The following is a 16,550-nucleotide window of genomic DNA, read 5'->3' on the forward strand; positions in this document are numbered from 1 at the left end:
CGGGTGGAGGCGAAAGTCTGGCGCCCGAGTGCAATTTGTCAGGCTCGTGACTGCTTCTCCAGAGAGACAGACGGAGAGAAAGAGAGAGTACTGCCCGACCCATTGGGCTCGCTCTCCCTCCATCTTGGCCCGCTTCATTTGTTGGCTTAAGTTACTTATCAACTTTACGCTTGCAGCTCGCGTACTCCTTCGGCAAGGCAGTCGTCCTCCTCTTGTTTATATTGATAATGTGTCATTTATTTTATTTAAGGCATGCCCGCTGCCGCTCGATTTGCAGTCACGTCCTGGCCTGGCAGAGTCGGAGACGGTAGCACCGAATGAATTGTGTTTCAGCAACTGCGAAATGGCTCCACACACACACATGTGTGTTGGAATGTTGGAATGGGAATGTTGAGGGTAGGTCCACTCCCGCGGGACTGCCGCTAGGCATTACTTCGCGGTGCGGAGCTTGGTGTCTTCTATGGCTCTAGTTGGTTCGGCATCGCTCCAGCCTACGCAGCTCCCTTATGACGCCATATTGGCAGCCGCGTGCCACGTCTGCTCGTCGGCTACCATCCGCTCGGTGAGGGTGTCTACGCTTACTCCTAGGCTCGCCTCTCCTAGCATCTCTCGTTCCCGACGAAAGCGGGGACAGGAAAAGAAGACGTGCTCCGCGTCTTCATCTACTCCTGGCCCGCAGTAGCTGCAGTACGGGTCATCGGCGTGCTTGAAGCGGTATAGATATTTCTTGAAGCAGCCATGCCCTGTTAGCAGTTGTCCGAGGTAGTGGTCAATCTGGCCTCTCTTCCGCTGCATCCATGGTCTCAGCTGGGGGATTAGCCGTCTCGTCCATCTTCCATTCTCGGCTTGATCCCATCGCCGTTGCCAGCGTGCTATAGTGCCCTCGCGGCGTTCGCTACTGACTGCCATGCCGCTCTGCCGCTCGTCCACCAGGAGGTCCAGCGGGACCATGCCTGCCACCACAAGTGCGGCGTCCTCTGACACCGTCCGGAAGCAGCATGCAACCCTGAGGGCGCAGCGTCTGTATGCGCCTCTGCTGTCCCTGCTGTATGACGGCACCCTCATTGCTGGTGCCCACACAACCGATCCATATAGGATTATGGAGGTGACAACTCCGGCGATGAGCTGTCTGCTGCGTTGTCTTGGCCCTCCAGTGTTCGCCATCATCCTACTGATGGCCGCTGTTGCTGTGGCTGCCTTCGCGCTTGCGTACTCCAGGTGCGCCTTGAATGTAAGTCGCTGGTCGAGTACTACCCCTAGATATTTTAGGGCGGGCTTGGTCCTGATGGCAGTGCTACCAACTATCACGCACGCCTGTTCGACCACCTTCCTGCTACTTATGAGCACAGCCTCCGTTTTCTTCTCCGCTAGGGACAGTCCGTTCGCTGTGAGCCATGATGTTATTTTTCCCACTGCTGCGTTGCATCTCTGCTCTGCTCCGCTGATGTGCTTTGCTACCGTCACTAGCGCGATGTCGTCCGCAAAGCCCACTAGCGTGCAGCCTTCCGGTAGTTCCAGACGCAGGATGTCGTCGTACATCGCATTCCACAGGGTTCGGTCCTAGCGCATTCCACAGGATCGGCCCTAGGACCGAACCCTGTGGAACGCCACCGGTGATTATGTGCTGCTTCGCTCCATCCTCCGTGTCGTACAGCAATACGCGGTCCGTGAAATAACTTCGGAGCGTCCGGATGAGGTATTGGGGTGTGCCTCTCCTCGCCAGTGCATCGAGGATGCTCTTCCAGCTGGCCGAGTTGAATGCGTTCCGCACGTCTAGCGTGCACACTAGGCAGTACTCCTTCGAGCCTCCTGCCCATCGCGTTCCTGCAATGGCTTCTCTGGCCAAGCTCGTAACCATCTGGATGGCGTCGATGGTGCTCCTCTGCTTCCTGAATCCGAACTGGAAGGTGGAGAGGCCATTCCGTTGCGTCAGCTCGGCCTCAAGTCGGTTGCATACCAGCCTCTCGAAGATCTTGCCCACACCATCTAGCATGCATAGTGGTCGGTATGCCGATGGGTCGCTTAGGTCCTTGCGTGGCTTGGGTACCAGGGCAAGTTTCTGGCGTTTCCATGCTAGTGGTACGTACCGCTCCTGGATGCACTGGTTGTACATCCGTGCGAATACCTCTGGGGGGGCACTGACCAAGCATTTCAAGGCCGCGTTGGGGATTCCGTCGGGTCCTGCCGCCTTGCCGTTCTTCAGCTTGGCAGTGACCTCCTGCACCTCCTTCACCGAGAAGGTGGTGGTGGCCGCCTGTGCCTGTTCCTCGACGCTGTCTGCCTCCTGGAGTGGTGGTTGCCGGGGGAAGAGTGCGCAGACTATTTCCCTCAGCAGGACAGGGCACTTGGGGGTGGGTTGCCTACAGAGCTTTCCCATGACCAGCTTGTATGCCCCTCCGAAGGGTTCTGCATCTGCCGCCTCACAGAGCTGCTGGAAGCATTTGGCCTTGCTGCTTCTAATGGCGTCTCTAAGGGCTCTCCGATTTGCCTTGAATGCCGCCCCTTTGATCCCAAACTGTGGTGTACCTCTGGATCGCTGGTACGCGCGTCGCGCTGCTCAGCAGTCCCTCCTTGCTTGGGCGATGTGCTCGTTCCACCATGGTACTGGGCGGTGTCTACTTCCACCTAGCTTCCTTCGCTGCATAGCTGCATCACATGCCGCTACGACGGTCCTGGAGATGGATCTCGCGCTTGTTTCGGCGTCCCCGGCGGCAGCTAGGTTCTCTGCTGCTGTTAGAAGCGCGTCTGTATCCAGCGTTGCTTCTTTGTAGCCAGTCAATTGCGCTCGTTGCCCCTTGTTGCATTCCCGATGGCGGCTGTGTCCGTCATCACAGCCAGGTGGTCGCTGTGCGTGTACGTGCTCAGGACTTGCCACTTTGCGTAGCGAGCGATCTCCGGGCTTGCGAAGGTGAGGTCTATGATAGACACTCGGCCTGCTTTGCTGTATGTCGGGGTGCTTCCTGCGTTCAGGAGACAGACGTTCAGGCTCGCAAATTCCTCCAATAGCGCTGTCCCTCGGGGCGTGTTCCTGGAACTGCCCCAGGTCGTAGCCCAGGCGTTGAAATCGCCCGCTATTATGACCGGGAATCTGTCCTTGGCGTCGTTGGCTATGTCCCTGATGACCGCCTCGTATTCGCTCTGTGTGAATCGGGGGGCTATGTAGCAGCTATATAGGTACGTGCCATTATGTTTGGCTCTCGCATAACCCACCTTAGCCGCTCTATGTGTGAGCTGGCCTGGTTGGGGGCCACAGCTCCAGATTGCCGCACCGCCGTCTGTGCTTTGCAGCGTGTTGGCGCGATCCGTCGTCGCATGCGGCACACTACCCAGCCGATTCGCACCTTGCCAAGCTCCAGGAGCTTCTGTGCCAGGGCGGGCTGGAGGTTTAGTGTAGCCACCTGCGTGGCACCATACGCTTTCCGCATCCTCGGCTTTGTTGCTTGTGTCAAGTCCAGGTCGGTCGCTGGTGTAATTGCTTCCAATACCTCATCGCCTGTCGTGAGCTCATCTATGTCGAGCACTTCGACCGCGACTGTCTCCTGAATGGCCTTTACAGCTGCCATCTCTCCTATCGCTGCCTTGGCGGTTGCCCATGGCATTGTAGTCTGGGTCTTGTGTTGATAAGAAAATTATAAACCGGAAAATGTTTTATGTTGTGGCTATGCGATTTTTCTCATTCTCAGGCTTCATCTCCTTTTTCCCCTTGTCACACACTTTCACTCTTTTCCCCCTTGCGCTGGGTCCCTGGGCTCTCGAGTGCCTTATAAGTTTCAGGACGGCTAATTGTGGCAGAATTAAATTGAGGGGAAATTGCCAATGAAATGATGCCAATTTTACGAAAGGGTCAGGAGGTCGTCAAGCAAAAGGCAACGCTTGGCCGAGCTAAAAGCAATTCGCGCTTTGGGATAGAGGCTAATCCGTACAGATTGTGCGTTGAACCCCCGTTGAGAAACCCCACATATATAAACGGATAAGTCCGGATATAACTTATGCACTACGGATAGACATCTTCGCCGCATAGATGGCTTTCAAATGTAACGAACCTAAAAGGTTTCGATACAATCCGTCCCCCGACCTATAATGAGCGCATCGCACCGCATCCCACAACCAACGCCTACCCTCCGCAAGCAACCACCGATCAACACGCTCCAACTCCAGAACGATGACCAAAGACATCAGGTCACGCGAGCTTCCCCCCACTCCAAGCCAAGCCATCGGCCGAGTGCGGTTTTCCGAGTTCATCGACGGAGGAAAGTCGGCGCCGCCAAAATCTGCAACGATCACCAAGAACGGCAAAGTGCGCCCCGACGCGGAAGTGCATTTGTCAAACCCGCCGACCCAGCAATACGGGCCTATAAAAAGACAGCGACGAGAACCAAAGAGCAACTTACGCAGAGACCCGGCCCGGAGTACAGACGCGGTACCCGGAACTCACCAGAAGACATCGGCGCCCAATTAAAAATAAGTTCATTTAAACCGCTAAGAAATACAATAAAGTGTCAAATTATCAAAGTAAAAACAGCCGATCGCGTAAGTTCACCCCAATTAGCCGAGGCACCGACGTCGCCCCGCCCCGAGTTCACACAGTCGTTTCGTTTACACGACGAGCGACGTGAAGTGAAGGAAAAGCGCTAGCCCAGCGAAACAGCCAACTCGAGTAACAATCGAAGCGATGGAATCCCATACAGAGGAACAGCCCAGTGGGTATTACCCTGGAGAATTCGTCGTCGCCAGGGGTGAGTACCGGCTGGATACACAAACGCCGCCGAGAGGAGCTGGAGTCCTTCGCGGAGGAATTCGGATTCAGCCGCGAGGGTAACATGGAAAATTTGCGGAGAAATTTCGACGAACTAGTCGCCGGGCCCCTCGAACACGATGGGTCAGGTTGGCAGAGCTCGAGCGGCAGTACGCCAGATCGCCAGGACGAGCCAGATCGCCCCAGCCCGACATCTCAGCACTAACAGAGAAGCGGAAGACGGACCCCAAACTCAGCCTACAAGTTCCAGGAGTCATGGAGGGCAAGGCCAGCACCTCACCGACATCGATAACCGTCGAAGATCTACCAAAGCCCCCGCCCCCGGAGCCAAGGCCTTCGCCCATGAGAAGGATCTTGCCGACAGCAGGAGGAAATGGCCCCACAGACGGTCATTACTACAGTCACGCCGCACAGATGGCGGAACGGATCCGAAAGTGGGGAATACAGTTCGACGGGCAGGACGACCCACTGTCGTTCGTCGAACTACTGGAAGAGCGTTCCCTCTCGTACGGGGTAGACATGAACTACGTGCCGCGAGCCATGGCAGAGCTCCTCACCGACCGAGCCAACCGTTGGTTCCGCACCAGCCGACTCCAGAGCGCCTCTTGGGCTGATTTCCGCCAGAAATTCCTAGCCTATTTCCTGCCTCCCCGGTACTTCGAGCAATTGGAAGACCAGATCAGGGACCGCAAACAAGCGGTGGGCGAACCGTTCAAGGACTTCGTCATCGAGCTCCGGTTGCTCATGTACCACGCCGGGTACGACGAAGCCAAGGAACTTAGCCGGATCTATGACAACACCCTCCCGGCGTACCAGCTGTACGTGCGAAGGCACGAACTGAGAAGTCTGACGCAATTAACAATGTTGGCCACAGAGTTCGAGAGTATCAAGGAACGAAACGTACCAGCGACCCTCATCCCCCCTCGACAACCACCCAGGTACACGCGGCCGACGGCACAACAAAACGAAAGCGGGACGAATCGGGCCCAATTCCGAAAGCCTCACTGGAACGCCTCGGAACCCGCAAGGAAGCCGCACCAGGCCGGCGCACCAGCACAGGAAACGGCACATAGAATTATCACCACCCCCATCGCCAACCCACACGCAGCCTGTCGACGCTGCGGAGAAGCTGGACATGTTTCTCGCGACTGCACCAACCTATCGATCCTCTTCTGTTGGGAATGCGGCAGGCGCGGAACGCGCACCGTGGGCTGTTGCCGCCGGGACCCGTCGGGAAACGACTCGCGTCCCCAGCTGACACGGGAACAGCCGGGCACGACGCTTCCTCAGACAACCAACTAAGAAACCCGCTACAAGTACATGACGGCCGGATAATGGCGAGAGTGACCATCGGAGGACGGCGCGCGGAAGCCACGGTCGACACCGGGGCGTCCCGAAGCTTCATCAACGCCGACCTCGCCCGCAAACTCGGCCGCGACAACGACCTGCGAGCCGCATGCGTCCCGATACGCCTAGCAGACGGCTCGGCCCGCGAGATAACTCAGATCTTGCTAGCGCGCGTCAAACTAGAAGAACAAGAGATACAGATGCCACTCTTGGTACTACCCAATATGGTAGAGCAAGCCATCATAGGGATGGATTTCCTGTGCGCCATCGAAGCCACAATACAATGTGGCGCCACACGCCTCCATCTCAAAGGCTCCCGACGCCCCACCCCAAGCACGCCGACGATCACCGCTAGCCAAGTGCACGCCCCCGGACCCACGAACTCGCGACCTCCGCCGCCAATGAATTCCCCGCCACGACACGAGACAAGAGCACAAGGAACAAGGAACACAGAACCCAAGGCCACGACGAAGCACACTAGCCCCAGGCCCACTCCGAGAAAACCAAAACTAAGCAAAGCCACGAAGAAAGCGAGCCGGTCTCCCGAGGGCACCGACGCGGTTCCACCAACGAAGGGAAAAGAACCCAGGACGCCCCTCCAGAAGACAACCCGGCCCCAGCAACGACAGCCGCCACGCAGCAGCCAGGCGCTCGAGGTACCACCTCCGACCGCCACCCAGGCCCACGAACGCGTCGACACCGCCCTCGACGCGAAAACGACCCCTACGACACCGACCGACCCGCTACTCCCGCGTCCTCTCAGGCAGGAACCGGGAAAGGCGATCACTGCAACGCGAGGCACCCATCGGAACCCCGACGCACCTGGAGCCGACGCACCATCGATCGTCCCCGACATCATGGAACGCCACCCGGGCAACACCTCGTACGTCGCCGGCATGCGGCTCAGCACCACGCCTGGACCCATGTCGGTGAACCTCACCGCCCAAACTAGCCGTCGGTCAAACGCTACGACCGCCATCGGGAGCCGCCCGTTCGTACGTCACGCAGAGTACAACGTCGAGCAAGCACCCCCCAGGACACACACGAGCCCCCTACTCATGATCGAGGCACCCGCCATCGTCGCCAGCATAAGCGAATACACTCGCGAAGTCGAACCACCAAGCGCATTCGACACAACAATCCTCCCCGAGAACCCCGACCTTGCGACCCAGGAATCGACGACCCACCCGAGGACGATTCGGAACGAATCTCCGACCCATGGCCTCCCGACATCGCGCCGAAAATACGGAAATTCCTAGACGAGGAACTGCCAACACTCGCAGGCATCCGAGGGACGACGGGCCTAACGGAACACACCATCGTCATGAGGGACAACCGACCCATAAAACAACGGTACTACCCGAAAAATCCAGCCATGCGGCGGATCATCGATGAACAGGTCGACCAACTGATAGCTGAGGACCTAATCGAACCATCCCGGAGCCCCCACAGCGCGCCAATCGCCCTGGTCCGCAAAAAGGACGGGAGATGGCGCATGTGTGTAGATTATCGACAGCTAAACGAGCGTTCCATCCCAGACGCGTACCCGCTACCCAGGATCAACTACATACTAGAGCGACTCCGAAATGCCCACTTCATCACGACCCTCGACCTGAAAAACGGATATTGGCAGATACCAATGGCCCGCGACAGCCGGGAAGCCACGGCATTCACGATACCCGGCCGAGGATTATACCAATGGAAAGTAATGCACTTCGGTTTACACTCCGCGGTAGCCACGTTTCAACGGACCCTCGACGCCGTTATCGGCGCAGACATGGAACCATTCGCGTTCGCATATCTCGAAGACATCGTCATCGTCGGGAAAAGCTTCCAGGAACACCTGAACAACGTGAAAGAAGTTTTCGCACGACTGCGAACGGCGAACCTACGGGTCAACACGGACAAGTGTGCCTTCTTCCAGTGCCGGATAAAATACCTGGGCCACGTGATCAGCGAAGAAGGTATCCACACGGACCCCGACAAAATCGCAGCCGTAAAGGATCTGAGGCCGCCGATCAACCTGAAGGAGCTACGACAATGCGTAGGCATGGCCGGGTGGTACCGCAGATTTGTCCCAAACTTTGCCACCGTAGTGCAACCAATGTCACTGCTGCTGAAGAAAGGTAAAGCATGGACATGGGGTCAAGAACAACAAGACGCCTTCGACGAGCTGAAAACACTGCTCACCACCGCACCGGTACTCGCCTGCCCAGACTTTAACGTCAAATTTTCCCTGCAGACGGACGCAAGCAACCTTGGAGTAGGCGCGGTCCTCACCCAAGAGATCGAAGGGAAAGAGCGGGTCATCGCATACGTCAGTCGACGCCTCAACAAGGCAGAAGAAAACTACTCGGCCACCGACAAGGAATGCCTCGCCGTCATCTGGGCGATCCGAAAACTGCGATGCTATCTCGAAGGATACCGATTCGACGTCATAACCGACTATCTCGCACTAAAGTGGCTGAATACCCTCGAGAGCCATTACGGTAGAGTAGCAAGATGGGCGCTCGAACTACAGCAATACCAATACGACGTGCACTATCGGGCCGGCAACCAGAACGTAGTCGCAGACGCACTGTCAAGACAACCACTGGAGACCCTCTCCCGCATCGAGGAAGACGACACACCATGCACCTGGCTTAAACAAAGGATCCAAGTCCAAGACGAACCCCAGAAGTACCCGGACTGCCCGAAAATGGGCAGCTATACCGCTACCTAGGACACGGAGCCCAAAAACGGCCGGACGAGAGTACTCCGCGAATGCCATGACGAACCAACGGCAGGACACCTTGGCGTCCGGAAAACCATCCTGAGGGCAACACAACGATACTACTGGCCAGGACTACACAGAGACGTGCGACGGTACGTGCAGGGCTGCGTAAGCTGTCAAAAGTTCAAAGACACGCAGCGCAAGGCCGTGGGCAGGATGCTCACCCGTAAAGCCGAAGAACCCTTCGCCACCCTGTGTGCCGACTTCGTCGGACCATTACCACGGTCCAAGCACGGGAACACCATCTTACTGGTATTCTTCGACACTTTCTCCAAGTGGGTCGAACTGGTACCCCTCAAGAAAGCGACAACGGCGAACCTCGAACGAGCCTTCAGAGAACGAATACTGAGCAGCTTCGGCGTGCCGAAACTATTCGTCTGCGACAACGGGACCCAGTTCACTAGCCGATCGTTCAGAACATTCATGCGAAGCGCAGGCGTGGAGCTGCAACACACAGCCCCGTATTGCCCCCAAGAAAACCCGACGGAAAGAGCCAATCGGACTGTGAAAACGATGATCGCCCAGTTCGTCGACGACCACCAGAATACATGGGACGAGCTCCTACCCGAGATGACATTGGCGATCAACTCCAGCGTCTCCGAGACGACCGGATTCAGCCCCGCCTTCCTCCTGCAAGGTAGAGAGCCCCGACTCCCCGGCGCCTTCTACGAGAAGTCACGCCCGGGACAGGGAGTACGCCAGAGACGGACACCAGCAAAGCACCGAGGCTGAAAGAAGTATTCGCCATCGTCCGGAACAACATCCAGAGAGTCAGTGAAGAGCAAGGGAGACATTACAACCTCCGCCGGCGACTATGGCGCCGCGCCGTCGGATCACTGGTACTACTACGCCAACACCACCTCTCAAACGCCGCCGAGGGCTTTTCGGCAAAGCTAGCCCCGAAGTTCGACGGTCCCTACCGGGTCAAGAGTTTTCCATCGCCAAACATCGCCAAATTACAACACTGCGAAAGCCGGAAACACAAAACCGCAAATATCAACGACCTGAGAAAGTTCCACGATCACGAGTCCGAAGAACCCACAGACCTACTCGAGAATGTTGACATCCACGAAGAAATACCGCCGAGAATGCAAGCGCAGCGAACCGCGCGACCACCAATTAATCGAACAGCGCTGACGCCAGCGAGAGAGTAACGTAACGCTCACGACCGCGCGCCCCACAAATCCGCTGACGAAGCGAAGAGAACGAGGAAACCCCAACGCAGACCACAGAAGAAACCACAAGAGCCCGACCCGCGAGTCCTCGTAACTCTCGCCGGGGAAGAAAGGGGAGGGTGTAACGAACCTAAAAGGTTTCGATACAATCCGTCCCCCGACCTATAATGAGCGCATCGCACCGCACCCCACAACCAACGCCCCCCTTCGCAAGCAACCACCGATCAACACGCGCCAACTCCAGAACGATGACCAAAGACATCAGGTCACGCGAGCTTCCCCCCACTCCAAGCCAAGCCTCGGCCGAGTGCCGTTTTCCGGGTTCATCGACGGAGGAAAGTCGGCGCCGCCAAAATCTGCAACGATCACCAAGAACGGCAAAGTGCGCCCCGACGCGGAAGTGCATTTGTCAAACCCGCCGACCCAGCAATACGGGCCTTTAAAAAGACGGCGACGAGAACCAAAGAGCAACTTACTCAGTGACCCGGCCCGGAGTACAGACGCGGTACCCGGAACTCACCACAAGACATCGACGCCCAATTAAAAATAAGTTCATTTAAACCGCTAAGAAATACAATAAAGTGTCAAATTATCAAAGTAAAAACACCCGATCGCGTAAGTTCACCCCAATTAGCCGAGGCACCGACGTCGCCCCGCCCCGAGTCCACACAGTCGTTTCGTATACACGACGAGCGACGCCCATTCTAGCCCCGATCCACCTCTCTACGACAGGCCGCCTCCTGACGCCGCCCTTAAGGTTCCATCACATTTCTACAAATTTCTTGTGGATTGACCCCTGGACGGGACTGAGCTTACCTCAGCCTGAAATAGGTACATCACACAAATGATTTTAGACCCACCGGATAACCTCGGATAAACTCGGATAAGCTCGGACAAACTCGGATAAGCTCGGATAATAACGTACTACATTTTAAAAGCAATTTCTATGCATTCGCTTTGAAGTAAAGTGTAGCATACCTCTACGGATAAGTTCGTATAAATATTTCCAAATTTTCGCAAACGGATAACCTTGGACAGTCACGGATAACGATATTTCACCTCCTAAAACCTGTTGGGATAAATTTTCTGTGCAATGATAAGTCCGGATATACCTTATCCACTACGGATAGATATCTTTGCCACATAGATGGCTTTCAAATGATTTTATAACCAACCGGATAAGCTCGGATAAACTCGGATAATGATATCCTACATTTTAAAAGCTATTTCTATGCCAGAACAATCTCGGATAACGATATTCCCCCGCCTAAAACCTGTTGGGATACATGTTCTGTGCTCGGATAAGCCCGGATAACGTTATAACACACACTCCGGTGCCTTATGAGCAGCTTAATCCGTTCTAAACTCAATATAAGGCACACGTTCAGCCTCGGATAACACACTTGCCACCGCCATTGACCAAATTTCCACTTGAAATTCTACTTTAAGTTGAGCTGCCAGTTGGAAAGTCTACAATGCGGCAACGTGGCTATAAATTAGTGTCGTGGCCGCACAGTAAAAAAAAAGAGCTTGTCAGGACGAAAAATGTACGTGTATATAGTGCACAGGAGCCTATGGCATATAGGCCTTGCCTCCTTCTCAGCCGCCATTATGTGTACAGTACATAGTCGTAGTATGTGTGTGTGTGTGTGTGTATGCTGGTGGTTACTTGCCTCTGGTTACGTTTAAGTTCGTTATGCATTTAAACCCTCAGCACCCTCAGGGGACAACAAAAAGAGGTGAAAATGAATGCAAACACACTCTCGCCAACAATTACAACACTCAAAGGCAAAAAGAGAGAAAGAGAGCGAGAGAGAGGGAGAAAAGAAAGCGAGGGAAATTGCCCGGCAACTTTACTGCATAGTTAATTAATAGGATAACACAACTAATTTGTGGGCAATGAATGTCTGAGCTTTATTTGCACCCTGTACCCTGTACAGGCCCAGCTGTTGCCACAAACAGATGGAATATGTGCGAAAAAAAAGACCCTAGTTCTGTTTTTGGGAAATGATTGATGGAACTGGGAGCCCTGGAACTCTAATACATTCATTCATGGGCAAACAAAGGACCTGCATGCCCGGACCGAGGCAGTGGCTCAATTAACGATGTGGCCTCTGTCGCTGGGGCGTGAAAAGAAGGACCAGCCCCGCCCCACCCTGCACTCGACAGCAACGAGCTACTTACCAAACAGCAGTTTTAACTATTGTTTACACACTCGACTCGAGTGGGCAGAGAGGGGCGTGGGTGGCCCCAACTTTAAGGCTTGAAACGCTTTTGGGGGGGAAACAACAAAAGGCGGCTGGGCTAGCGAAACGCCTAAAAGGCGGCAGCAAAAAATTTACAGAACCTAATTTTTTATGCTGTCACAAAGTTTGAGTACCCGTCGAGGAGCGAGAAACGAGCAAGATAATGATGATTATGATTATGGCCAGGGCATTTTGTCAGCATTATGTAGTGTATACATAAAATACTTTACTTTAGGTGGCCATTTTTGTTCCCTAAAACAAAAAGCTTAATAAAGAAAACAACTACATTGTTCCGGGGTTCTGCTCTGCGGCCATTGTCCTGTGTCCTGTGAAACAGGAGCTCTTTGCAACCCTTTTCGGCGCTTTTTTTTTAGGTGGGACTTAGATGTAGGTTCTTAAATAAGTTTTTAAGTTTAGAATCAAATGAGCTTTACCTGCAGATTGTCCATGTCTAAGTGTGGCGCGGCCTAAAAATCACTCGAATTATTCGGTTTATTGCTGGAACACTCTCTTAATTGTTCTAGGTTTTAGGGCTAATAAAAAGCTAAAGCTCGCTACTCGGGACTGAAGCACACACGAAAGCCTCAAAAGCTTGCTTTGATCGCGCTCGCAGGCATTAACAGTGACAGACAGAGAGAGAGACAGACAGAGAGTGAGAGAGAGAGAGAAGGAGTGACAGCAGCCGGACTAAAGCTTCAACTAGATATAGTAGTGTGTATAGTAGATATATATGTATATGGAAGCACAGAGATACCATAAAAACAAAATGGAGTAAAAGCACAAAAGCACAAACAACAAAAGCGGGACAAGATCAGTTTTATTTTTGAGGGGGGCCCTAAACGAAATCTGGGGGGGGGGGGGGGGTTATATTTTATTTTGAGGTGAAAAATCATAAAGCTTACAATCTACAATCCACAAGAAGCAAGGGGGTGTCCACAAGGACTGGGGGTGGGGGTGTGGGTTGGGGGTTGGGGGTCATTGTTGGCATATACTGACCTTGATGCTGTCGTAGCAGGCGGTGACCTTGCCGTTCTGTACCTCCACATTGGCCGGCGGATGGGCGAACTTGCATTCGGTGTCCTGGCGCGAGCACTTGTTGCGCTGAAACTCCCGACAGACCTCCAGCTGGAGCCAGCGCGAGTCCTTGGCGTTGAACAGGCTGTTCATATTGACAACGTTGGCCATTTGATCGTTGTATTCGACAGATACAGATACAGATACAGATATTTTATGTATATATATATATGGATAGAGATTTGTGTGTGTGTGTTTGTTCGTGTGTGTGTGTGTCTACGGCTCTAGGATAGCTTTCAAATAGCTTAGACTTTAGCTGGCGACTAGAACGCGTTGGTTTTTTGGGACGGGGGTGTGGAAGGATGTAGCTGATAGCTGATTTCTGGGGCGGCGGGTGGGGCTGGGCACTCGTGTGTGTGTGCGTATATATAAATCTATGGATAGACGCAGCTGTTTGTTTTTTTTCTGTTTAAGCTGATTTTACATTATCTGAAATGAGAATAAAAGAGAGAAAACATATCTTTAGGATTGTGCCATTTGCTTTCGGGGGCAGATAGATAGACAGAGAGACAGAGAGAGAGACACAGAGAGAGAGAGAGAGAGAGAGAGAGAGTGTGAGAGCGATTCTAAGACTAAATGTATGAATGGTTTAAACTGATTCAAATCTCTGTTTTTCTTTGGGTTAGTAATGCGCATAGTGGTTGGTATTAAGTTCTTATGCCAAATGCAAATACAAAAAAAACACCACATACACTATAAACCGATCACGTACACATATGAGATCGTATGAGGCAAATTTGTGCGTGTGTGTGTTTGCTAAATGAAATACACAACTTATGATATAATTCACTAAAAATAGTTTCACATATACTCGAATATATACAGATACATATGTATCTGATGAGCAGCATCCAGTTGGCAGCAGCGGTTTCTGGAGCGTTCGGCGGCGCAGGGAACGCAAGAAAAAAAATACAAAAAAACAAAAAAAAAATAATCAACTAAAGTGCACTAAATGTTCCTGAAGATAGAAATATGTACATATATCCATGGCCAGCGAGTGCTTAAGCAACATTTAAGAGAGTGAGAGAGAGAGGGGGAGCGGCCCTTTTTCGTTGCTGTTTTCCGTTTCTTAAAGCAAAGAAATAAATTGTTTAACGCACTTACCGCTCGGATCGAGGAGAGAAATGTATTTGTTATTAATAAAAATACTGTAAAAAAAATATACATTGTTTATATATAGTAGAGATTGAGAAAGAGAGAGCGAGAGAGAGAGAGAGAAATGCTGCAAACACGGATTTAATCATCGATGACGCCACACAAATTGATATTTATCGCATTTGCTTTTTGTTTTCCTTTTCTTTGCTTTTGTTTTTGTGTGTGTTTTAATCTTATCTTATCTTTTGCGGCAAGTGGCAAATGAATCAAAGTCTTCGAAAAAGGGAAATCTGGGTGGGCTAAGGGGGTGATACTTTTAGATACTTCCCTTTGAATACTCTTCCTCAAGGAAACCCCTTTAAAGGGAGACTTTCTCCCCCAAGAACACTCCTCCTCCTGCCATATATTTCCCCTGCTTTTCTCACTTCCTTTTGACACCCACCAAAAAGCCCTCGTATCTGCCGCCACTGCCCGTAAATTATCTCCGACGACTCCATATGAAAAGACAATTAATAAACCTTATGCACACACGAAAAGATACACGCACTTGTATCTATGTTATGTGTGTTTTTGTGGGTATCTAAGCCATTTGACTAGACTATCGAGGGTTCCGTATGATGTCAGCCGCAAATTGCTTTTCCGTATTTCTGCTTGATTTCCAAACGATACGAGTATATTCTATAAATTTCAACTTAATTTATGAACTGAGAAATGTTAGACTCATCATCTACGTGGGGGCTAGGAGAATTCTTGAACACTTTTTTCGGCCAAAAACCAGAGAAGAACACGCAACCGGTACAGAGACGCTGTTGCGCCCACGCAAGCGGACGTGGGATGGGCATCAGAATCTATCTATCTATATAGACTATAGCCTCAGATACAGATAGAGATATGTAAAAATTAGCAGCCGTGTCATTGACGCAGTAGGGAAAGCTGGAAAATTTATGACCAGAAGCGTGTGTGGAAAAGCGCTTTACGAAAATAAACTTCCGTATCGTCTGACGAAAACTGGGCCAAAGAAATATCGAATATCGAAAGATTGTTCCATCCGCCGACCTACAGGCCACCTTGAGAGCGCCTGAGGACCTTCTGCGCTTTTTTCGGTTATTAAAATATCATTAAGAGACAAAAAAGATGCTGATGCAAAACCCCAAGTCCCCCCCGGTCCACAAAAAAAAAAGTTCAACAAGTTTTTTGACTGGTTTTTTCGGTCTCAAAAAGAGTGTATTTTTTTTTTTTTTTTTGAAGGTTAGACTCGCCGAAACCAGAAAGGAAAAGAGAGAGGGGGGAGGGAGAGCGACAGAGAGAGTGGAGTGACTCTTTTTTTGTTGTAAATTGAAAACTGTTAATTTCTGTAGCTCTTAATGCATTCCCACTAAATATTTGTTCACATTCGCGTTCCATACGAAAACTCGAGTGTTTATGCAAGCTGAATCAATACCAGGCGGGGGCATGGGGGGCACAGGGGGCACGGGGGGGGCACTGTGAGAAGCGGCACGAATCTGCATCTGGAACTGGGTTGCTCCATAAAATAAATAATTTTACTTATATTTACTTATTTTCGATAAGAAAATGGTACCAAACACACGAGAATTTCCCTACCCACGGATAGCCGGATGCGGCGAAGAGGCCAAGGGCCCCGAGAGGAGAAGTGTCCCGCTCTCGGAGCAAGAGAAACGCGAGAGGCAGAGGAGACGGCGGGATCGGGCCGGCAGCGATCCGACGCATGACCAGTTGTAACGGACCTGCTTCTTGGTTCGCTTGAGTTTGCTGGGCTCGCTCAGCGGTCGGCCGATTCGTCGCAACGTATTTTTATTGTTGCCCCCAACGACAAATGATTAGACCTTCCTTTTCTTTAATCGAATCTCTCTTTATTCGTACTTATATTAGGACTTAGGGCTAGATGCTACAATTCAGCTTATCTATGGATCTCCACCACGCGTGGGCTCTCGTCGGGTGTGGCAGCGTTGAGGCTGTTGATTGGGGCAGTTTGACCTCCGCTATTGCTTTGGCCCGCCACGCAAATCCGCACTCTACGTCTCGCACTCCCCTCTTAGCTTCCGCCGGCAACTGTGGATCACCTC

General features: G+C 52.4%; 1 protein-coding gene across 2 annotated transcripts in view; it reads right to left on the minus strand.

Moving 5' to 3' along the window:
* The window catches only part of LOC117192404 (protein muscleblind-like), a 105,516-nt gene that overhangs the window by 44,726 nt on the left and 44,240 nt on the right, over positions 1-16,550 (minus strand). For both annotated transcript variants that reach the window (XM_033397079.1, XM_033397080.1), the window contains exon 2: positions 13,294-13,800. In XM_033397079.1, coding sequence (XP_033252970.1) covers positions 13,294-13,482 — 189 coding nt within the window. In that variant the 5' untranslated portion in view covers positions 13,483-13,800. The remainder of the gene's footprint in view (positions 1-13,293; positions 13,801-16,550) is intronic.

The sequence above is a fragment of the Drosophila miranda genome, assembly GCF_003369915.1.
Source record: "Drosophila miranda strain MSH22 chromosome Y unlocalized genomic scaffold, D.miranda_PacBio2.1 Contig_Y2_pilon, whole genome shotgun sequence".
In the NCBI taxonomy this organism is placed as follows: Eukaryota; Metazoa; Arthropoda; class Insecta; order Diptera; family Drosophilidae; genus Drosophila; species Drosophila miranda.